Source organism: Glandiceps talaboti, chromosome 18 (assembly GCF_964340395.1).
Source record: "Glandiceps talaboti chromosome 18, keGlaTala1.1, whole genome shotgun sequence".
In the NCBI taxonomy this organism is placed as follows: domain Eukaryota; kingdom Metazoa; phylum Hemichordata; class Enteropneusta; family Spengelidae; genus Glandiceps; species Glandiceps talaboti.
Window position 1 is genome coordinate 8,624,143 of NC_135566.1, and position 25,908 is coordinate 8,650,050.

Below are 25,908 nucleotides of genomic sequence, written 5' to 3' on the forward strand. Positions count from 1 at the left end.
CACCGAAGTTGGTCATGAATTGAAACACCGGATGTTATTTGGATCCGTTCCAGCGCGCGCACTTGCATCCTACTTTGAATTTTTGGTATATGAATATTAATAACCCAAGACCACTCGTGCAAAACAATCGCTCAGGCCACTTCACCCATTATGCCGCCAAAGCAAAGGTAATTCCCTAATTTTGTTTGTTTTGTAAACCCTTCTTGTGGACTTAACATGCCATGTTAGAATTTTAAGTGTGTACACTTTCGTATGAGATATTTTCGTCCACTTTTTTTCTAAAACTTGTGACTTTTGAGTTGAGTTGTTGTTGTTGTCCAACATGCAAGGCGACAATGCCAAGGCATGGCACTACACTTCGCTCAGGTTCAATTTTTCAAGTACTTGTCTGTCTCAGTTGAGACCAAGGAGGCTTATTGAAAACCTGTGTTTGTTAATTTTTTTTATTATGACGTTATTCGAAAAACAATCTGTATTATCGTCGATATCATCGTCGTTAAAACCACAGCCTCTTTTACACACCGTCCTAACACATCGCCAAGAGTAGTTCTGCTTGTAGACGACGCGGCCGCGGTGCACGTGTTTCGTTCAACACCGGAGAAGGAAGAGACGACCTATTCCGTATGCAAGCAGGACTACGCCGAGATATTTCGCAGTGATGCGGAAGAAATAACAGCTTTGGTTTGCAGAATGCGCTGATATAGGGTATATACACGATAGAATTGAATTGCATTTTGTAATTGTAAACCAAAAAATACACACTAACACTGCCATAACAGCCCCCCCCCCCCCCCCCAGTCTAGCTCTGGATTTATACGCTGCGAGGTTTCGACACGTCTTCTCCCACGAGAAGACGTGTTGAAACACCGTAGCGTATAAATCCAGAGCTAGCTCTGTATGTATACGCTTATGGGGTTTCGACACGTCTTCTCCCCTCTGAGGAGAGAAGACGTGTCGAAACCCCGTAACTTATACATCCAGAACTACCCCTAGTCCCGGCCCCTAGTCCTGCTTGCCAATTGTGTATGGAGTAAGTCGTCCCGAAACGCGTGCACCGTCTGCAAACAGGCACCGTCTGCCCCCCCCCCCCATAACATGCTGATCTTTCACGCCATGCTGTATTGTCTTCGCCACTCATGGTGACTCAGGTACATACACACTGTCTGATATAGAATTAGTTCTGAATTGCGCATTTTCACCCGGCATTTTCATCATTTTTATGATCACTGGTGTGGCCGAAAAACTCCCGAGTCGAAATATAGGCCTACGTATAGATTCTGCAAAACATTGAAATCGTACAGTCGACCGTTCGGCTTGTAATTCAATCAGCAGTACAATCGTCATCATTTGCACCATGCGGTCCGAGTCGTCAAAATCATCGATGAAGTTTTCAATGCCTAAATCACTGAACTATGCAACATGGTAGAAGTAATCAATACTGTACCTGTTAATCACAATATTATACATTTTGTTTTAATTTTGCCAATGCTTCTCGGAATGGAACTTCAAAATATAGAGGTTTCTTCGGAAAGTAACGATAATAGCTAAGCTGTGCCAAAGTTCACATTCTTACATCAGGAAATGAAAGTGTCTCAACACGTCACAAAACTACGACAACAGCTTTCGACACGGAACGGAAACGGAACGCCTATCAACCATAGACATTACGGATGTCAGTCTGTCTGTCTGTCTGTCTGTCTGTCTGTCTGTCTGTCTGTCTGTCTGTTGTCTCTGTCTCTCTCACTCTCTCTGTCACTCCCTCTCTCCTCTCCCCCCTCTCTCTCTCTCTCTCTCTCTCTCTCTCTCTCTCTCTCTCTCTCTCTCTCTCTCTCTCTCTCTCTCTCTCTCTCTCTCAATCTCAATCTCCTGTTTATCTACCTAAATATGCAAAAATAAAGTACTGTAACAGTTGCCTTTTTCAAAGCGACAAGAGAATTTATTAAAGTATTTTCCTGTTCCCACTTTGGCCCTAACATCATTTATACATCAATACATATTACAGGCCATATTTCATAATCTCACATAGCATACTGATTAATTAAAAAATCCAAAAAATTTAAGAAAGAAAAATTATATTAAATTTCAAAACAAAGTCCACGAAGTGCGTTCCATGGCGTTTGGTACCTTCAGTTGATAAAGTAGTTTCAGTCACGTGTCTACCCAGTGATGGCCAGTGATGGTTTTAGATATCAACACATCACAGCGTACACTGTGTAGATATACATGATAAAGATGAGGTCATATGAGGTCAACCCAACTACTGAGAGTGCACATTCTGATATAATCACGACTGCATTATTGACATTTTCTTGACATTATCCCACACGTCACCAAAATCTAAATACATGCTGCAACATCTCCATCCGTCTCTCGCTCGTTCACCCAATGTCTCTTTCGTTGACATACAACACAGTCGGTGAATCCGGGCTTCGTTTACAGCGCTTCCCAGTGATGGTTTTGAATGTCTTGCATATTTTCCATCAACCGCTTTAGTACTTGGCGCATTGCCAGTAACGTGGACTCATCGCGACCCCCTCTTTATTATGATAATGTTTGGGAGGAGAAGGGGCGGGTTTGGACAATGTAATTCTTAGTCTTACGAAAGGTTGGCCATACAAACCCGTGTCGTCTAGATCTATCTTAGCTTAGGGTGGATTTCTCAACGATTTTTTTCTGTGAGCGTGGAAAGAGCATTTAGATCCCTCGATTTGCACCGAAAGCGCCATCAACTTAGATCCCCTGACATGTTATGCTTACATCCCGGTGTTTTACACCATCCCTTCCCTCGGGGTGCGTGGTTTTATTAGTCTTGCTCGTGCAACCATTAAAGAAACAAATGGTTGTCGTGCTCGACAAAAAGCCGAACACTGCTAGATTGGATCGTCAGGTTCGACAAAATCTTATTTTTATCATCTGTTTTTGGTTTATTGTGTAATACCATCATCATACACATGTAAGTTTGCGTCATCTCAAATAAAAGAAATTAAGTTTAGTATATAAAGACTTGTGTAATTAGATGCTCCTGTCAGCCCTCACCCGAACATGTACAGACGCTCTCCAAGTGTGCGGGTCACAGTGACGCGTTCTAAGGCCGCGGATGACGCGGTTGAACGTCGGAAGCTGATGTCAGTGTTGGATGGTATCCAGGGCATGCATTGTCGGGTTGACAGCGGACACTGAGAAGCTCTCTCAGACCGATTGTTGTTTAGAGTTCACGTGCGTATCACAGAATCGTGTACAACCATTGTTGAGGTGACAACAAGAGAACACATTTGATCTCGTTTTCCGTCGACTTCTTGGTGCGCATTCTACTACTACCTACATGTTCTGTGAGATTTCCTGATTGGAGGAATTTTGGGCAATCGTTTTCACAGCTGATCAACCATTCGTGGCTTGAGGTCTCTCCCGGATACTGGTAAGTTATACACAGGTTAAAGCTTACAAGGGACAGTGGGTCAGAAGTTACTGAGGCTTGAGACAACTACTTTTAAACCATAGCTGTTCGGATGATAAGAAACCAGACATGCAAGTCAAGGACCTACTAATTCATGACCCATTTCACCCAACTTTGCTTGGATCGTCCGCCTTGGTTAACGATTCTCAAGTTTCAAGTGCGTATGTCATATGCAGGCATGTATATATGCAGTAAACGATCAACCTGATTTTTCTTTTTACAACTGCGAGTATAAACTGTTTGTTTGACCCCTACTCTAGTATTATTCGTTTCAAGATGTGCTTAGTTGTTTTTTTGTAATGACATGCTTGACGTCTGCTGTTGTTGTGGGTTTTATCGTCGACTTCCTTTAGTGTTATTGGTCTGTTGCCTTTCTCTATGGAAAGTCACCCAATATTGAATTGCTATTGTCACCACCATACCAGACTTGTGTTGGCTCTGAGGGAGCACCATGTGCACGACCAGACATTCCGAGGCGTTGATAGAAAAGTCTGAAGTGAGACACCATACAGCGCCCTTTCAATACACCTCACATATTCTTTCCCGCCTAATTATGCAAACTAGACATTCTTGTTTTTTCTGTAACTTTTTGATGAATTCCAGGAATATTTTAAACATTGTTTAAAAAAAAGAATACATTCAACAGTGGAATTATACCAAAACACAATCTTGAAAGAATGTGGATATTGGCGAAATTGGATCTTTTTGATTTGGGTTATAAATACTTTTTATTGTAAAACGTAGTTAACTACTGCCGCACTTAGTATTGTCAGTTTGTAGAAGGAAGGATTGTTGGCAAGAGTGTAAGGTCAGCAATTAAGTAGTCTGTCCTATTACCAATATCGGACACTTCACTAAATGTACTGGACAAATCATCACGATTTCAGTAGGTTTTTTTACATTAAAATACCAACACGGTTCGGAAAACAGTCTGCGATGTTCTTTTTGTTGATATCAACAATTAAAGCCGACAAGTGCGGGCTATTCGTCAATATTTGAAAGTGAAAAGTGTGATTACCTTACTTAGAGTGTAACCCAGTAACGCTGAAGGGCTTCAGTATAACAAGGCTGAAATCGTTCAAACTCCTTTGTAATGCATACACCTCTATTACGTTCCATTCAACTTACAAATAGACTTGGTCTGCCCTGAGGTGACCCGAAAAAGAACTCTCAATAGACTACCCCTTCTAGATTAAGATTGCTTAAAGGGCGGTGCAGCGGTTCAACAGACAATATCGTGCGTACATGTCACCGCCTTTTGAAATCTCCTTGAAAGGAAAATCGGACGATTCAACACAAACTCATCCGTTTTACCGTGAAGTCTTTACAATCGACATGACACCATCAAACATCACTTTTGTGTTCATGTTTGATCTATTCATCAACAAAGTTTGTCGAATTTACGGCATCTCTTAAATAGCCTGTTTTGTGAACATAAAATTCAGACATACATGACCTTTCATCTTTCAGTGAAAATGATGTCGATTGGCACCAAGGCGGCACTCAATTAATGCCCTAATTACACACTACCGTATATAGACCCCCACGACTATAAATCGAAGCAATTATGAACTATAAAACGGACTCGGCCGTGAACTTAAATATTCACCAACCATCAAAACGCTTTTATACATAAGTACTTGAAAGGTTAGTGAGTCAATCAAATCAAAGCTATACAGTTATACAGGAGAAAATATATAAGAAATAGGAATTGTCACAAACGTTATATATGTATATCAGGACGTTGTTGTTGTTGTTACTGTTATCAGCTTCAGTGCATAGATATACTAGTAATTCATTGGCAGTACAGGGTTGAAATCACAGGGAAAAAAACACTTGCCCGCTAATCTATTCTTGGGACTCATAACGTAACAGAACTGTTCGCAAGTTGATATATGAATTATTCACGTTTTTTATCATAAGAATCACATTATGAACATATTATCATATTATGTTCATAATGCTTCATACTGGTTAATATGGTGGACATAAAGAAAATTCATATATCAACCTGCGAACAGTTTCAATTCACATCTTCATATTCTATAAATATATGAACTTTAAAATTATTCTATAAAAGTACAAATATTTGGCACGAGACCACTGTGTCTAACCCTAACAGCAAGGACACTAGTAATTACCAGTATATCAGTGTCATCTAATTATCATATCATATGTCATATATCACATCGTATTACGTCAAATCACACTACACTGTATTACATTACATCACATCACGTCATATCATATATCATATATGTTGCTATATGCTTGGTAAGATAATATTATATATATATATATGAAAATTGAGGAAAGATTTTTACCATGCGTCTACCATGCGGGTTGAGGATAAAATCTTTTCAATTTTTATTTCATTTCAAATATTTGGATGAGTTTCTTTGTGTCTTACTGAAAGTTTATATATATATATATATATATATATATATATATATATATATATATATATATATATATTAATCCGAATCAAACTTTATTTGGCAATGATCGCTATTAATAGATTGTCAGTATCATTTTATATATATATATATATGGTATATTATATATATAGTGTGTGTGTGTATGTGTGTACACACATACATTTGTCCAGCTGTTGCCTTCTGTATTGTCACTCGATCGTATAGTAATTTAGGATATTATATCTGAACCATGGCACTATGCCTGTCATTGACAGATAACAATCGGGCATGGAATTCCTTTTGTATTTTGATATTTTTAAGTTCGTTGTAAGATTTGGACTTACTATCTGACGAAATTATTTCCTTCTACCCATCCACCCTTCCTTCCTTCCTTCCTTAAAGTTAAAGTGAGAGAAATCTTGTTTGTAAGTAGTGTACAAAGACTATGATCCCATAGACTAAACGTTGCCCGTACCGCGTACCCAATATCTTCCCATCATCAAGTAGACAGATTCGAGGCATATGGTGTATACTACACATTGATGGAAGGAGACAGACAACATTGAAACCTGAGACAGCAACTAACACATTATCTGGATGCCGTTGATCTAGAAACATGGAACGACCTTGGCAACACTACATCATCCATGTAAGGACACAAACAAACGTCAGTAAAGTGTCTTCGTGATCTCAACAAGGTCGCTATACATATATCATATGTTTAATACTAGGTTTCATAGACCTTGGTTTAATGCATACAACGTAAACTTTCGATACTGAAACATAAACTTGTCAAACTGTTGGATTAAAATGAAAGCGTTGATGTGGTCCAGATATACTGGGTCAAAATGATCTAGAATGAATCAACTCGTTGTAGCCATCTGCAGTTAGTTTTAGAAACAATTTGAAATGTAACAGGTTTTGGGGGTGGAGTGTGCTGGTTGTAAAATTTGTAATACAATATTTTAATGCAATGTTATGATATGATAGCTTCCAAGTTCCATTTTCGACGACTGCATAACTTCCACTGGTGTTTGCGTCTTTTTATTTGTTTGCTGCCGCCGCCGCCACTGCTGTTTTTTGTTTGTGTGTTTGTTTGTTTGTTTGTTTGTGTGTTGTATTGTCAGAACAAGTTATCTTTGACTGGTCATTCCTTTATTTTGACACGTTACGTTATATATAGTGCAATTTGAAAATCGTGTGTTGGCAATCAGCGCTATAATTGGAAAATCTCCGAGTGCAAATATAAAGAGTACTTTGGTATATTTTCTCTTGTGATGGGTTCATTTTATTTATCTACAATGAAAGCATCTACTAAATGAAGACAAGCCAAGGTCCTGAATCGACAACCACATAACTTTATGGGGTTTGCGTATTCTATTAATCAATCAATCAATCTATCTATCTATCTATCTATCTATCTATCTATCTATCTATCTATCTATCTATCTATCTATAAATTATATATATATATATATATATATATATATATATATATATATATATATATATATATCTAGCTCTGTCTGGATATCTAGCTATTTGTCTATTCATTCCTTTGTTTGTTTGTTTGTTTGTTTGTTTTGTTGGCTGGTTGGCTGGTTGTTTGCTGCATTGTCAATACAAGTCGTCTTTGTAAAGTTATTTTGATTTGATTTGATTTCATTGAAACAACATGCCAACACGTTTCGGTGCTGTCTGTCTTAGCCAGCAGCTCTGTGACATGTCTGACCGAAAAGAAAGCTCCGAATGCAGTACAAATAAGACTTGTTAAAGTTTCGTCTTTTTTTTATTTCTGATCAATGGTTAATTTACATTCATTTGCTATAATTTTCAATCGGTGTAGTTACTGTTGCTAACTCCTTGCAGCCTCATTCATCGAATTAAAATGATCTCATCCTAGAGTCGCAAAAGAAAGACAGTGCAACTAAGATGACAACACGAATTCTTGAAAATCAAAATGTGTTCCTGTCCCTTTAAAATAATAAAAGTAATCCAGGGATTTGCTGTCTTGTTTTCAACAAACCCATAACAATGTTTTATAACTTGTAGTATTCGGTGGCCATATTGGATTATAAAAACGGTGTTATTTTAATATGATTGTGTTGGCTATTCAACGAATTTGTAGGGTGATCCCTGATTTGTTCTGCTTGATTTTTAAAAGTTGAACATTGCTATACATCCCACTAGACTTACTTCACGAAATGTGACAAGTACGTTCATATTGATTTTTCATTTTGAAATCACTTTATTCAAACATAATTGGTGTCAGTTGAACGGAAGACATGATATATAATTATACGAATCGAAATATTTTTAATGTGTTGAAAATAATTGTGTGCCTTACTGGCTTGTGAACGACATCGTCATTTAAGCCAAGTAGCTAAATGAAGCCTCTGGGCTAGGAAATTGCATGAAACACCAACTCTCAAACCGCCAGACATCCCAAGGACGTTCTTGGTAATAGCAAATTCCACGACAGTTGCATAATTAAAACGCACCCAAGAACCTAACCCAGTGAGCTTTATTCTCCTAGCTTCTGGACTGTAAAGAATGTTGGTTTTCGACTGCTATGAATACAGAAAAAACAACACATGGACTGTGGAGTTCCGCATAAAGTCCATAGCTTGCCAAAGATAACAAGGAGAAGCCTACACACATCGAAGAAGCCACAGCTGACGTGATAACCTGTCATACCACATTTCAAAAGCATAACTTCCAAAACTGATTCTTAGTTTTTATTAATCCAGTGTCATAGTTCCAGTTCAAAACACAGTAGTCATTTCCCCGCGTTTAAATACACGGACCATTATAGCCAGTATCTTCAAGTTTCGTAAAGGAAAGACCTCCATAATTATAAATTACATCAACAAAGAGTTCGGAACGTGCCAAATTATAAAGTTTTGCTTACAAGAGTGCTGAAACGTGCCAATATCTGCACTTAATAGCACCCGTTTCCCGCACTTATATAGGCTGGTAGAGCCGTTTGTGAAGTGGGTGTATAATTTATTTGTGTGATTTACGACTACCCTCGGTGATCAGTCTGTAACGATGTTACTGTCAGTATAACCCACGACCTTAAATTTCTTCAGGGCATGAGATAAAAAGACTCGTTGGCAACTTTCAAAGTAATGCCATGTGCCATCGTGGTGTTTTCAGCGGCTGATCTAGTCAAGTGATAAGCAACAAGGAACCGAGTGACAGCTGTGTCTCTCGGACTCGAACTCTACCCCAACAGACTTCGTTTACACTGTTCAATGGGCAGACGAATCGCCTTATGCACGGTTGGGGTGAGCGCTCGATTTATTTTGACTAGTAAACAACAAAAGCAAATTGAAAAAAAAATCCACACCTTGACTAATTTTTTTTGTCAACCCAGTAAACCGAGTTTCTGGATGGTTACTTGATGCACGTTCATTTATATCCGTGAATCTGAATTCCGTACACCAGTAGCCTCAGTGTCTGTCTACTACCATACAGGGTGCTCGCCTGATTGCTCGGCATTGGCTTAGTTTTGTCAGTCGCCGTCACTCATTAAGAGGTTGTAGGAGGTTACAAAGGTAATAGTTTAATAGAAAGTTTTATAACCCTGAGAACTTTCTAACCTTTAACAAAAGTTTCTCATAACCGGGGTTTGTGATCGTTTATTGCAAGGAAAGGTCAAAAAGCCCCGGGCGAAAGCCTTGACATAGTTTGAAAGGTAGGCTACTATTATAGACTGTCGACAGTCGTTCGTGCCTTTTTTGCTACGTTTCATCTAAATCAAAGTCGTCGCCTCGCTCCGTAGCACTGGATAATTGCGAACTGATAGGAACGGCGATTGCCAAAGGCACGAACTGTGAGTGCCGAAGGCACGAACACTCGCTGATCAGTACGTGGTTATAGTATTGCTCCGGATCGGAGCGATGCAACGACTTTAGTTTTAGATTTAACGTAGCAAAAAGGCGCGAACGACTGTCGACAGTCCAGCTACTATATAGTGATCACGGCAAAGTCTTTAGGTCTTGTGGGCTCTATATGTTTCCATATTCTTCTGGAAAATCCTTCAAGAATCTTGAAATGACGATAGTCCCAAACATTTTCTTCAAACGATCCTCATTTGTATGTTGCTATTTTGCTTTTAAACAAGTGGTCGCATGTACAATATCTTCATACTATGATAGCCAGAGCATGCAAAGGAGCGAACCTCAGATTGTAACCACTAAAAAGGCTACATCTTAAAGGGCCATATTTCAATCCCTGATCATGGCATTAGTGTTACCTTAATAAGGATTACATGAGATCATTCATATGCTCTGAACCAACTTTTTTTCTATAGCTCTGACAAACAACCTATATATAAACATTTTTTTGAAATATATACTTTTATTTATACGTTTATGTTGTACCATCAACTTTTTTGTATATTATGTAATTAAGTCTTGACTTAAAATTTCGAAGTGTAGCTTCTTTGCAAATGGGCCGGAGGCCTGGAAACGCAAGTTACAGTAAACTACCATATTTTTCTATTATGCTATTATGCTATATTTTCTATTTTAACTAAATATTTCTTGAGTAGCGATGAATTTTTACGAACTACCCAAATGTAATCTTACAAGACAAATAGTATTTGATTCAGCATATTTCAGAAAACTGGACCCATTTAAAGTGTAAACAAAGCATATATCAGCCAGCAGACAGAAAAAATCTATAACTTCTTAATTAGCCTTTGGTTCATTACATAATTTTGTTAATGATTGCAATGAAGTAGCCGTAGTTACAGAGGAATTTGAATCGCATATTACAAAGTATTATATAAGTTGTTACAAAATATTAGAACTTAATAATGTTTAGAGAGTTAAGTAGTCATAATCCCTTGGTACATATGAATTATGCTAACCCGTGAATGACACCTTGGGGTGACGTTAATGGGGCAAATCTTGACAACATTCCAAGTGATAGTGATATTAGATAACACTGGCGCAGATTTACATAATTTCATATGCGGATCCAATCGTAATACTAAGAGTAATCATGTGATGACCACTATCCAATGTCAACTCTTTAGGGAGGTGTGAGAGATTCGATTTGGATTTGGAGTTCATGTGGAATAATAAATCAAGTCTCCTTCCAGTGAAAAGCTGTTGTGCTCGAATCTTTGCTGTATGCTGTAAGATTTTGTCGTCCCTCCCTGTGTAACTGACTGTTCGGTAACACTTGGTAGAACAACAACTACCTACTCCTCAACTTTATTACAATGATGCCATGTCTTAAAATGCTAAAGTGAACAATAGCTCATAAGAAATGTCCAGGTCATGCACAGATATAGGCAGCAAAGCACCATTATATTAGTAGATTTCACGAACCAAAGCAGTGGTTCACAGCAGCTTAGGAGTATGTCAGAGTATCGTCTGCTACTCCAGGGTTCTGAATTTAAAGGAAAATAGAGTTTTTGAATTGCATTGTAATTGTTTCTGTTAGTGTGAATCACAGGGGCGTGTAATATTTCATAGATTGTTGTTTTCCGGGTCTACAGACTAAATATAACAACATTTTGATTAATTTATATTCCTACATGTAACTTAAGAGACTAATATTTCTTAGTAGTATAGAGATTGATACATTTGTAGCAGCAAGATTCGTACGATATTTTCCTAAGAAAACGACATTCTAAGCAATAAGAAAACAACAATCTATGAAATATTACACGCCCCTGTGGTGTGAATATACATTGGTATATTCGTTGGCATCTGAAAGCTGCCTAAGTGAAGTGGTCGTACGAATTAGTTTGTTTACATTTATGACGAGTCATTATCTAACCATCACGGTAGGAGCTTCGGACAATTAATTTATCATAGCCCACACACGTCTATAAAGAAAGACATACTAGACAAGTCGTACCTTTTTTTGCAAGTTATACCATAGACAGTGGTATGATATTCCCTGTGGTATACTTTTCTTGTTATAGAAGCAAACTAAACCATTAGTTATTTTTCTTGTTGTCAGTTGTTATTTTCTTAATTTTCTTATCTGTGCTTTCTTGTAACACACTAAACATTTTGTTACTTTTCTCTAGCAGACTATGCACTGTGTTTATATTAAATTTCTGATGGCAGACTACACAAACTATATTATGTTACTTTTCTTGTAGCAGACTAGACAAGTTGTTACTTTCATTGTAGCAGACTAGACAAGTTGTTACTTTTCTTGTTGTAGACTAGACAAGTTGTTACTTTGTTGCAGACTAGACAAGTTGTTACTTTTCTTGTAGCAGACTAGACAAGTTGTTACTTTTCTTGTAGCAGACTAGACAAGTTGTTACTTTTCTTGTTGCAGACTAGACGAGTTGTTACTTTTCTTGTAGCAAACTAAGGTTACCTATGTAAGTCTAAACTGAAGCGGTCCAGTCGTTGGTCCGCTTATGGAACCACTCGGAAGCGGAAACAAGGACGGGGTCTTTCAGGCAAGGCTAGTTGCAACCACATTACTTTCTTGATCTTTCCATGGAAGTATCACCCACTTCTACGATCTTCTTATTGCTGGAAACTTACGAAGGAAACCAGTGGAGTAGCAACAAAACGTCGTCTGATTTATTTTTATCGGGAAATTCTAAAACTCATACTAGATTGCTATTTATAAACTCCACAGTGCAGTATATTGACTCGGAATGTTCCGCAGAGTAGCGTTCGTGTCATCACGGTCAACAAGGATCATCGGTTATTCACCTGTATATAATGATATTCTGGTCACAAAGTATTCTAATCTTTCAATGACAGTGTATCCACTCTCTTGATAACGTTATTCCATAGACTCTAAACAATGGCGGAGTGTCTATGGTTACTCAAACAAGTCTTCCTTACTCACAAGCCACGATTCATGTATTCAAATATAGAATGTTAACAGCCTTGCAGTCAAGTCTAAAAAAACTAACATAGTTACCTTATCGTTCCTTTATTATGATACAAGTAAGTTATTGTATTGAGACTTGTTGTATAAGAAATAACGTAGTTGTATGGCCGTGGGGAGTTTGGATCCCACGTGATGTCTCGGGTTGTCGGTCTAAGGTATGATACGGGGTGCGCAGTGGTGCTTTCAGTGAGGTATTCTTCAAGCTCATTTGCAAACACAGATTTGTTTTTGAATATCAAAATATTCTTTACCATACCGTATTTAAAACACTAGAAAAATAGACAATTGGATTGGTGAATTGATGGCTGGATAGATAGATAGATAGATAGATAGATAGATAGATAGATAGATAGATAGATAGATAGATAGATAGACGGACGGACAGACAGACAGACAGATAGATAGATAGATAGATTATTGTATATATGTATTGGAGGATTCGACTTCGCGCTTCCGCCGGTTTTTTTCTCTTTCTTCCAATTTTGACAGTTTGCAGTATTATAGTAGTATCATGTAGATACGAACCAAATCACGGAATGTGACTTCCTTCCGGGCCAACTCCGACAGAACTTTCCGACCCCTATAGATACAGAACAATGTAGAAAAAAAATTGTACAAGGTGGGGAGGCGGCACATCCGGACCGGTCGCCACTCATTGTTTGTACAACAACAACAACAACAACAACAACAACTACTCATATGGGTCTGCTACTAAGTATCGCGCCCTTTACATCATTATCGTGCTTTTTTTCATCAAAGATCATCAGAGAGGATCTCTGACAACGGAACCATTGTCCTTACACCCAGACGTGATTCTATATACTAGTAACTTGTCCATATAGCGATTTACAACCCCTTTACAAATACAAAGACCTTCTTACTTACTATGCTGACTGTGGGAAAGAGTGAATTACTGCCACATGGCAAGAAGGGTCAAGGTGGCATATCACAGAGTACATTATATTAACTAATATTGACAAGACGTTCCGACAAACACAACTAACTAATCAACGTTAGTACAGTGAATGCAGTGTTTACCTGAATACGATAAAGCACACCTCCTCTTTAGATTACAAAAACATTCGTGGGACTCATGGGACTTATCTATTGGGTATTGGAACGTGAGAGAAGCCAAAGTAACAGGGGGGGGGGGGGTTAATTGCATGAACAATGTGGACACTTCCGTCAATATTGTATAGGGACTATTTGTGGGTCTCACTGAGATCAGTAAAGGACTCAGACCATTTCCTCTGTCGCATAAAGTATTTTGAATGAGTTTAAGACCAGGATCATCCATTAGGATTACAGATAATCACATGACATCTTTTCTTCTGCACATAGACCCTTCACCAACGTTGGTGGCGGGTCTGTGTTCTGCACCCCAGTCTAAAGTCTGCACCAACATTTTGCATACCTCTGCCAGACAACTGTTTTCACACCTCAGGTTTAATCCTAATCAGAACAAGGGCCTCAAACTTGTTACATTGTGTCGTTTTGCGAAATCTTTCATACCAGAACCAATCAGACTTCTTTATGCTAATTTTAAGTGTACTTGACCATTTCCACTGTTGTATTCAGCTGTATTCAGCTTTTTGTCAGACCTTGTCTTTATCTGTCATGTACAATATTTCCGTAGGACTTTAAATATTTATTAGGTTGCTTATGTTTTCCTTTTTAGTCTGTAACGTTAGAGAAAGAATGAATGACTCCGTGAGGTTTTTCATTTGTAACTTAGAAGTTGCCAAATAAGTTTTAAAAACTTGAAATTTTATCTTGGATGTTAAAGACACTGGATGCCCATGTGGGGTTTCAATGTTCAGTACGGTAATATAAAGAGGACGCTTTCAAATGATCTTGCCTCATCTTTTCACGGTCATTATGACGTTGCCCAAATACTTATCACATTGTGATCCGTCTCTCCAGGGTCTTTTGAACTGTTATCCACGTCTTTGTTTATCGAGCTAGCTATATGCATGTTATTAACATATATTAACATATGATTTGCATCTACCAACATCTATGCTATATAAGAAACCAACATTATTATTATTGCATCTACCAATTGTTTACAGACTCCCAATATAACAACAGTGTTACGTCGGACAGTCGCCTTTCTTCTACCCTTGGTCACTCCTTCTGCTAATGCGCTTACAGTGCATGTGATTGCCACAATCTTCAAGATATCAACCCAACACCGTTGAATTTTGACTACCGCTAACAGTCCTCAGGGTTACTGTTGTCAAACAGAGGCACGCTTTGGAATGGTCACCCCGTCAAATTTCATCAGACTACCCCGACACGTTTATGCTGGCGTAGTGGTCTTGGTCACTACATGTGTGTTTCTGTATGCGTACGATAACTATTCACTTCCTACACGCGATTTCAACATTGAAGACGGTTCGAGGTCAACGAATGGTAAGTTTACATTATTTCGATCCTTGCAAACGTCTGTCTACATTTTAAAAGCGTTCACAATCTTATGACTTGGCCACAATCACTAGTGAGATACGAGTCGGTGCATAAGCTTAGCTGGTTCTTACTTAAAAACAAAATAGTGGCGAAAGTAACATTAAGAAAACATTGTCACTAGTGTAAGCATGGAAGTATCACCCACTAATGATACATCCATGGTATAAATAGCATCATAGTCGGGATGCCAGCGTGGACCTAGTGAGTGTAGGTGTAAATCGTATTTGAACTAGACTAGCAACAGCACTATTAAAACAAGCATTTTCGATCGATGTGTGGTGAAATCATCTTTAAAATCAAATTGCTAATTACACAACATGTTTGTTCGAGGACATCCACCGATTTTAATCTTAATTCTTATCACAAAAATGACTGTACTTACGTAATACGTAATATGTGTGTGGGCGAAACTCAGAGAATTGTTACCAAACATTTCATTTAACAAATTAAGCCGTGATATTTTTAAAATACGGTAATGGTCTGAGATCCCTTCGTTTCAATGCGATGTAATTTTTTGCATCATGTGAATTACTACATCGTGGACCTCACAGGCTAGGGAAAAGTACGATTGCCCATAGATCATCAAGCAGGGTGTTCCGGAGTTGTCTGGTCAAAGACAGTCGTAAACATTTCCTAACACCCAAAAACCGCGGAGTGTAGATTCAGTACTGTATACCGTCGCTCTCGGTCCTCGACTAAACCCCACAAAGAAAATAAACAGTAAAACGAACAATGTTGAGTCACACAAAATAAAATATTTTTTAAAAAAAGAATAAAAAGTATTGTAAATAAGAACAAAGTTACAATTATTGCAGCTACATGGAGTGATGCTACCTCCATGCAAAAAAAACAAAAACCTGTTAGATCATATATCACAGAGTGAGACAAGTCTGATATACTAGTACATTTAAAGTAAATATTTATGCCATTTTAGTGTTTTTCTCGATTTAAATCGGATTTGATTTTAAAAACCCAGATTTAAATCAGATTTACTTTAATCCTCAGCAGTCATGTCTCATCTTGTAGGATCATTGGTGATCCTTCTTTTTATCACTGTTTGCAAGTACGCAAATCCTTTAGTCAAACGACTAAACGAAAGAGTGACCAATCCAGATTATGACTGGGTAAACATGCATCGTGATTTCGTGAATCATGTGAATCTCAGACTACGACTGGCTGGGCCTGGGACCCTATTTTGCTCATGACTGACTGTATGTTTGGAGGTGAAGAACTTGTGATGACTCACTGGCAAGTAATCACCAAAAATATAAACATTCCCTATCTGGGTTGTTCATATGCAAATACCACACATTTGAATAATCATAAGTGACACACAATCTAAACAGCTGTTTGCATGGGAATTTGTCTCATTTTGAAAGTTATTTTTCATTCTATGAAATTAACATTGATTTTCAACTAATTTGTGTATCAAGTTGCCATCTATTTTTAGTGGTCTGAGCCCTTCCTAAGGACGAGCGAAAATTAATTAAAAAATAAGCTTACCATAAGCGAATGTTTACGGTAGGGATAACTTATGGCTGAGAAATTTACAATTTATGTGTATTCTTTGAATTAGCTAAAAACAGATAAAGACGAACATTGGGAATAAAATGCACTCACCATCGTTCATTCAACATAAAAAGGAGTAAAAATAAATTGTGCAAACCTGTAGTTTATATACCTCCTTATTTCTATGGTTCGAGTAAGATGTTGAATGACCGACGGTGTTGCTACGCTTTGAAAAAAGAATGGAAACATTACTACTGAGGTGTGATAAACAGCTCAGTTGCCTGGCAAAGCTGTAGAAAAGTTTGACCCAGAACAAAAGAATACTCATATGTTATCCTCATGGTCCCCACTGATTATATAAGAATAACGCGTCACTCCAAGAAATAAAGGTATTTTACACAGTCACTTGTGAAATGATATTCCATTTCAGGATGGTGATTAGGATGGTCATAACGCAAAATAATGACGATATTATAGGTATTTTTAGAATATCGTAAATACCTATAATAACGTCATTATTTTGTATTATGACCACCCTAATTACCATCCTGGAATGGAATATCAGTTCACAAGTGATTGTGGTATTTTAATACTATTAAACTTTGGCCAAACAAATATGGGAATGGTTAATCTATTGCAACAACTGCGAGACCGTAAAGCTGGTTTCGAAACGTTCAGAAAGAAGGGTCAACTTTTACTAATCTGGTGACGTAACGCCAATAGTTTCCCTGCACAAACAAACTCAAAATGTTGAGGGTTCCCTGTACGTAACAACAACATAGTTGGTTGTCTCTAACCTAACTACTATACAACCTGGGTGAATTTTGTACATGTTCGGCGCCCTATTCCACCCTCATAAATGGAGAGTAGTTTCATGATTTCACATCACATAAATTTAGCTTGATTGCCCAAAACACCAAATTGAAAGTGTGTTTTCACCTATTGTTCTTCGAGCTGTGGAGCACTGTTACATCATAGAGGTATTCAAAGGAGACCTCCCATGGTTACATCATATGTCTAGCACACATGGATATTTATGAGATGAACTTTGAATATTCATGACTTCCAAGAACTTAAACATACAACAGGCGACGCCTGGGACCCTATTTTGCATATGACTGACTGTATGTTTGGAGATGGAGAACTTGTGATGACTCACTGGCAAGTAATCGTCAAAATATAAACATTCCCTATACCTGTTTTTTTTCACATGCAAATACCACCTATTTGAATAATCCTGAATGACACAATCTTAGCTGCTGTTTACAGGAGAATTTGTCTCATTTGGAAAGGTTTTTTTCATTCTATGAAACAAACAGATTGATTTCCAACTAATTTGTGTATCAAGTTACCATCCTACGACATTCACAAACAATTTGTACATGATACATGACCTGTGTGTTTCCCGGAGCACAGAAAAAATGCTGAAAACAAGACCCAGAAGCTAGTGCTCTGTACAGCAGTTTGAATTTCCCGCATTTGTATAGATTAGCCATAATCCTCTTTATATGGGGCAGTTCTGTCTTTAATGGCCTGAGGATAAAAGTCACGAATATGCATTGCTCATTTAAATTTAATGTCTACTGAGATTCATGACGCAATAACGTACCATAGCGAGAACAATTGACGTGAAAAAGAACTTTAATTTAATTCGACAGTCAAGCGAAAATTATGTGATGTGAAGTCTAAAATGATTCTCTGTAACACAATGTTTATTTCCTGAAGTGGCGTTCCCTTTCGAGAGAACCCCCCCCCCCCCCCCCTTCAGTCTCTTCTTTGTAAAGCACTTTCCTGTTTATGACAACATTACCTAGTACCTCACGTACGCTTCTTCATTAGTTTTCGTTGCGCCGGTGGAACAAAATTATATCCTGGCTTTCAAAAAAGTTGTATATCAAAATTTTACACCCATATTTTGGATAAACGACTATACATATTCCACACACACACACACACACACACACACACACACATATATATATATATATATATATATATATATATATATATATATATATATATATATATATATATATATATATATATATATATATATATATATATATATATATATATATATATATATATATATAAAAGCCCCTGTGCTGTTAGTCTAGATGCTACCCACAGTATCGAATCAAATCTTTACCACCAGAGATCTTGTGATTCGATGCCGGTGGGTAGCAATAGTCTCTACCATCATACACCAATGAAAACGCCTTATTATGCAACTGATGGCAGTGATGAGTAACCCATTCAAAGGTCAACCTTATGATCCATTGTATGTATACCCCCTCTTAGACCTTGGTAAGTAGGGGGTTTACATATTGACAATTGACCCTGGGATACCACAAATATCTAGGGATTTGCGTTTGATTTTACTCTAGTGGGTCACGAGAAACACTCCGAAATAATGAACAGACAACAAAGAACAGTGGATGGATAGTACCATTATGGAAAGCAAACTATCGGTAAACTAAGATAGACACAAACTAAATGCTGTGATTGTTGCATACAGTAGAGTACACAAATGAGTGATAGCAGTGCCTTTATTTTGTTGATTTTAATCACCTATAAGAAAGATGGTGTAAACACTGAATGGGGTTGAATGTGCTACCAGTGACTTCAGGAACATTTGCTATCACCCTACTGTGAGTGTAGTTACACAAACTTTTATTAATATTATATCACATCTGTCTGGTTGCAACAATTGTTTTAGTTGTCTCTATCTAGTTTGCTGGTAGTGTGCTTTTCATACTAGTTCCTAGGCGAATGTTTCCAATTACAGCACTGTAAAAAAAAGCTGATGAGTATACTAAAGTGGCAGTCCCGTCATGAAATAAACTGTTGACAAATTGTCAAACATAGTTTGCATGTCACTGGTGCCACGATTTATTGGTACGTCAGACCACTAACTGAGGTACCATCGACAGTAATTCAAAGACTACATGTATCACCTATTACATGTAAACTTTCAAACAGCTGAACCCAGTACATACGTGTATCAGTGCATGTGAATCGATGCTGTTGCTCCACAGAACAGACAACAAATAAGCCCTCAAATTAGATGGAAGCGCCAACTGGCAACACTCGTCTACAAATCCATAACAGGTAATACACCTAGTTACCTCACTGAAATGTTCAGTCTTTCCAACCAAATTCATCTTCATAACACAAGACAGGACAGTAAAGGTAACATATACATCCCTACAGTCAAAACTGAATATGGGAAACGGGCATTTCACTATAGTGGTCATGTTCTATGGAACAATCTACCCCTATCCATAAGATCTACTCCGAACTCATCGATATTTAAAAGACATCTTAAGAATGTAGTTTGGTAATGTGGGTGGACATCTTTTAAAGTACACTGTGCGTCTGTAACGTTTTGTCCTGGTTTGTCCCTTTTTTTCTTTTTTTCTGTGTACATAATCTTGCAACAGGTTCCATTGGGAGAACAGTGCTAATGCACTGAAATGGTGTCTGTATATGAAAGATAAATAAATAAATAAATAAACACAGACATTATCTAATGATACCACATGGCGTGAATAGTTAGACATTTTACCCACTTTGATTATTGTCTAGATAATCAAGCATGAAATAACTCAATCGTATTTGTTACTGTTTACAGATGTCGGTCACAATGGTTGCTGTGGCAACAAGGATTTGGCGAAAACTTCAAGAAGCGTAAGTAATGCATCGTGACGGTTGTAAGGTAGCAGACCTCAACCTCCTTACAGCACCCTGTATGAGAATAATTACTTCATTTTCGAAAGCCACTGCATATCTTCGGGGTGCGATTATGCAAATTAATACTTAAAACTGTCATGGAATTACGTTTTTGTTTAGTTGTTCCGTGGAGTTATATTCCACATGGACAATCCATACCTAGTCTTGCTGCTAGACGTTCGGGATTTCCTTCGATACTAAAAGCGAACGAAGTTCGCAGTGAGGGCTTACCCGAACAGTATAGCAAATGTCATTTTTAGACCGGACATTCCATCCTAGATAGCAATGTTCGGTCGTGTGTCGTATTTTATCGGAAGAACATCCGAGGTCTAGCAGATAGACTAATCAATAGGCACGTAGATTGTGATGATTATGCAAACTAATATTGTGATGATTATGCAAACTAATATTCCTTGACGCGTTTATGAAATGAAAAAGTTCTTGTGTAGCTCCCTATACAAAAGCTTAGACCACTTATTATATAGCGGTTTGAGACAACGGGAAAATTACACAATAGACAATCCACAGTCATCATATGGGCTGCGACTTTTATATTATTTAATGTATAAAATTTCACCTTTTTATGAACCGATAAAAAAACCCACAACAACCCCAAATAGATTTAAAAGACTTACAGCAATACAATATGTATAAGGAATCTGCTCCCTGAATACCCAAAACGCTTAATACAACCAACTTCCTGTTTAAAAGGGATGGATATGGAAAATAGAAGCTATTGTCAAACTATTTTATAGAAAGAATTAATACTCGGTGGCGATTATCGTCAGGCTGTAAACATAATTTTGTTTTCTTCATAGACGAATGATTTAGTTTTCTACAACAAAGTAGGAAAATGCGGTAGTCGATCTCTCGTGTATTTACTGAGACTGTTAAGTGCACGGAACGGCTTTACAGCGGCAGGAGAAAACAAGACTCCGAACGTCACCATATATCTAACCCTTGATCAACAGGTAAGTGATCCATGACGTCATAGTGACATTTTACATGCGCGTCCTTGACTGCGCAATTTGCCTATGTATGACATCACGCTGACGATTTGCACTCGCGTCATTAGACTTACTCAAACCGAAGGAATTCTCTACTTCTTTTTATTTCCAGTGAACTATATTAATTTTGCATACTAATGTTTCTTTTGTGAGATAACAACGTGTGTGGGATGATTTCGTCGGAAATTTCTTGAGGTTTACGGAAATAAGAAAGGGAAAGTTTGTAGCAACAATTACATGTGTAAACGCACGCTGTTTACCCCAGGGACCCCTGGTTTACCCATAGACCCTACGTGTCTGTAAATTATTGATTATAAACACACAAAATGCCTGGTGGGACGAGAACCAGTCTAGTGCGTTATGTGTCATGTGACCTATTCAAGGACAATACGTTATGAACCCATTCTGTAGATACCCGTGATCACTAATGTTCATCCGGAGTTTCATTGTACTTTATATTGGAGAAAGAGGAACACTCACTCCAAATAATGATTTCAGTCAGTGTAGGACACAACCATTTCCCATTCGTTAAAACCGAAAGTTTGCAAAGAAAACCCGGAAGTATGCAAAGAAAATGGCATATCGTCATCGTGACTGAAAGTTTACATATTTCTAGACACTTATTGGTCACAGCGATGTGTTGATTATTATGTGGAGAAAAGTGATTAAATGAAATTTTCTTCTTCTCTCTTTTGTAGTCGGTATTGGTTCAACGAATATCTGATTTATCCAGACCAGCTACGTTTTACAGACATACACATTTTATAGATTTTACAAGGTTTGTGAGTCACATTTGCGACACTATTTATGGTATTTCCACGGGTTAGATCAATCGCCGTTTTTACTTGCTGTCACCACGTTGGTAGCGTTGGGCACATACTTGGAGCATTATGACATAAAACCACAGACAGTGGTAGAACTAACATTGATGTCGTGGGATTGTATATGAATATGATACGATGTGATATGATGTGACATATATGGTATATCATACGGCAAGGTATTATGATATGATATGATACGATATGACAAGTTGCTCACGTACGTACACTACGCTATTTTCTGATAACACATGCACTCCTGCTGACAAAGCATGGTTTTTCGCGATCATCTCATTTGTATTCCGTGAGTGTCACGAATGACATTGTGTGGCGTAACCTTCATTATGTTGAAAGTGGCTAATTAAAGGCCCAGTGCAGTGAAAAACAGTTGTCTTGCTGAGCTATAAACCGTTTGTCCAGAATAAGCCTTGGTGTCAAAGCTACTATATATATATATAGTATAACATCACGAGAACCTGGGGTTGAAACCCCGGTCTTTACGATTCAATGCACACACGTGACTTGACGTACCGTACGTCTTTAACATTGATTTATTTATTGTTACAACTAGGTTTGGCTATGAAAATCCAATCTACATCAACATTGTACGTCAACCACTCAGCAGATTAATTTCCGACTATTATTTTAGAAGATTTGGTGATGAGAAAAAGTCTAAAGACAATTTTAAGAGAACAAGCATGCTTTATCAAGTAAGTCCTTTATCATTATGATATTTATAACGACAGACAGACAGACAGACAGACAGAAAGAAAGACATAGACACATACATACATACATACATACATACATACATACATACATACATACATACAACATACGCACGCACATACATACATACATACATACATACATACATACATGCATGCATGCATATATACATACACACATGCATGCTTATATACATGCATACATACATACATACATACATACATACATACATACATACATACATACATACATACATACATACATACATATATAGCGAGAGATAGATAGATAGATAGATAGATAGAGACAGACGACATGGAGAGAACTTTTTCTTGATCAGTATGATCCACTTCATCTCTGTACTTTTCGTACCTTTTCTATCAGACATTCGATGAGTGTGTTCTACGTAATAGAGTAGAATGTAAAGGAGACTCTATATTTTACATAATACCATACTTTTGTGGACAAGATAGCCGATGTAGGTAAGTTGACTCTCCTTTCAATTTTTAGTTTGTATGCAGCAAAATCGTACAAATATTCATAACACAGTCGCCCAGGGTACAAAGTGGTCGACTTTAGGTTTAGGGTATCTCTAGTTTTTATGCTGTATAAACATGAACAACACGGATAATGTCATAGTTTTAATATATCATTTTTTTTGAAGAAGAAAAATGCAATCATTAGGCGGTTTGTACAAAAACAAGAAGTCACATTTCGCGGGGAAAGAAAAACAGGATAAAACAAGACCTCCGTGATGATGCTATGTATGGCAGTTTGAAATAAACCGTAATGCCATTCATACTGTAATTTTGCATTTCTGCGCCTCGAGCTTCTGCTTGCAGAGATAAGGCACTCCATAAGTCTATTTTATGACTTACTCACTCACTCACTCACTCACTCACTCACTCACTCACTCACTCACTCACTCGGTATCACTCTACAAAACCAACCGACACACTGATAACTTTATTTTACCGTTAATGTTAGAAACACAAGCCAATGGGCACTTGATCGTGCTATGGAGAATGTAGAAAAATATTTTTCCGTTATTGGACTGAGCGAAGAATACGAAGACACTCTTAAATTATATGAAGCAACTTTGCCAGAAATCTTCAAAGGAGCCCTTGAAATATACAAAACACCTGGTAAGTTAATAGAAATGTAATTTACCTTTTCTTCTATTGTATACATTTTATTATGTGCACTAAAGTTGATAAAGAAGTTCTCGCTAAGTTTTACATTTCAGATTGAAACTGCAGATAAAATAAAAAGAACTACAGTTATTCTTACTTGTTCAGTCTAAATAAGTTATCACCGGGGGTGTCACCTTCTTTAGGAAAGGAAGCATATTTGGATTTTTCTTGATGTAATAAACTCGTTTGGCATGATAAATAAACTCATATCAATTTATCTGTTTAGTCATGCCAGAAAGCCAATTAACATAGTAGTACGTTTTTAAAAAGTTGCAATCCAAAGTCTTTTGAATTTTTGTGGATTTAAAAACTATATTCGGATAGCTTACAATATAGCGTCATAGTTGTCTAACAGTACAGTTATACACAATTATTACATGTACTATACATGTACCAGGAATAACAGTTTCGCACAAACAGTGATCGCTCAATATATGAAGTATTCATATTTTCACTATCATGGAGAGAACATTCTTCACATGTGTGGTCAAGCAAATGTACTATTTCAAGTTTGGATTGCAGTTGTATGACGTAATGGATCATTACGTCACATTCGATATTCGCATCGGTACTTTAAGAATAGTATCCAAGTGATGGTGTTTCAATACCCAATATGTAAATATATCAATTTGTTTTTATCTAAAATGGATATTAGTTAGATCAACACCTAGGGTTCGAATCGAGGAGAGAGAAAACACTTTGAGCCTGATAGAGGATTAGGTTATTCTCACTGATGCCCGGACAAGTTGTTCTTTTATGCTTAATACCGACATATGAAACACGGTTTCTCAAATGATCATTTATCAAAAGTCCTACATCTTTGTCGAATATTTTATGTATGCATAAATTGTGGGGGTTTACTTTGATTCGTGTGTGTCCGATTTAAAACATAACCAGCTACACGCAAGCGTTGACAAGTCGAGCTTGTGACCAACAGGGAAAGTAAACAAATGAATTAGATTATAATAACTCTCGGCACAACATGTTGGAAGTACAAAGAAGTGTTTATTACATTTCATCATTTGATAAGAACCGTTTTATAGCCGCTTTATGTGTACATAAAATGCCAGGGAACCAGAAGTTCGTTTGTGAATATGTCATGAAAGTGTTCTTATCACAAGTCTCTGTTGTTCCAATATGCTGTGGCATGCCAAGCTGATATTAATCTACCTGGGCGCTTGCCCGTGTGAGGGCGCTAACCCGAGGAGATACGGTAATCCAATTACGCTGCCTGTTTATAATAAGTTCCACTTGTTAATGCTTGTCCGTCACTGGTTGTAATCTACGTGTAATCATTCTCAACTCTCCACAGGTTCAATACGGAGCACAAAAACGAAGAACAAAACAGGTCCGTCACCAGAGGTCGTTGAAATTATGAACGAAAGATTAGCATTAGAAAACGAATTTTACGTTTTTATTAAGAGAAGATTTTATGACATGAAAAGAAAATATGGCTTGACGTCGTGAGAATACAATTCACTGGAACACTTTTAGCTTGTTTTCCCGTGAAACACCATCATACGTGTAAGCCGTCATGGTTCGAACAAACAGACTGGAAGTAGTTTCCTCAAAGCTCATTGTGACAAACAACTTCAGTTGTTATACATAGTAACACCAACATTCGGATAACCATGTTCGATAGCATTGTACTCAGAAATGCAAAAGTTCTGTGTCTGTCTGTCTGTCTGT

The 25,908-nt window shown here is 37.5% G+C and overlaps 1 protein-coding gene across 2 annotated transcripts; it reads left to right on the plus strand.

Annotated features, from left to right (window-relative positions):
• Nucleotides 1-136: 136 nt before the first annotated feature.
• LOC144449358 (uronyl 2-sulfotransferase-like) lies at nucleotides 137-25,908 on the plus strand. 2 transcript variants are annotated; one of them, XM_078139886.1, is made up of 9 exons: nucleotides 137-167; nucleotides 14,832-15,174; nucleotides 20,372-20,427; nucleotides 21,288-21,440; nucleotides 22,175-22,254; nucleotides 22,869-23,007; nucleotides 23,411-23,508; nucleotides 24,014-24,171; nucleotides 25,532-25,908. In XM_078139886.1, the coding sequence occupies exons 2-9, from the start codon at nucleotides 15,021-15,023 to the stop codon at nucleotides 25,684-25,686; spliced, it is 993 nt and encodes a 330-aa protein (XP_077996012.1). In that variant the 5' UTR covers nucleotides 137-167; nucleotides 14,832-15,020; the 3' UTR covers nucleotides 25,687-25,908. The 2 variants fall into 2 exon arrangements, with proteins under 2 accessions (XP_077996012.1, XP_077996011.1); XM_078139885.1 differs by lacking the exon at nucleotides 137-167 and adding an exon at nucleotides 3,115-3,415.

Coding starts and splice junctions, on each gene's coding strand:
- LOC144449358 (XM_078139886.1), top strand. CDS start 15,021: ATGGTCACCCCGTCAAATTTCATCAGACTACCCCGACACGTTTATGCT. Junction 20,428..21,287: donor TGGCGAAAACTTCAAGAAGC/GTAAGTAATGCA, acceptor TTTTCTTCATAG/ACGAATGATTTAGTTTTCTA. Junction 21,441..22,174: donor ATCTAACCCTTGATCAACAG/GTAAGTGATCCA, acceptor TCTCTTTTGTAG/TCGGTATTGGTTCAACGAAT.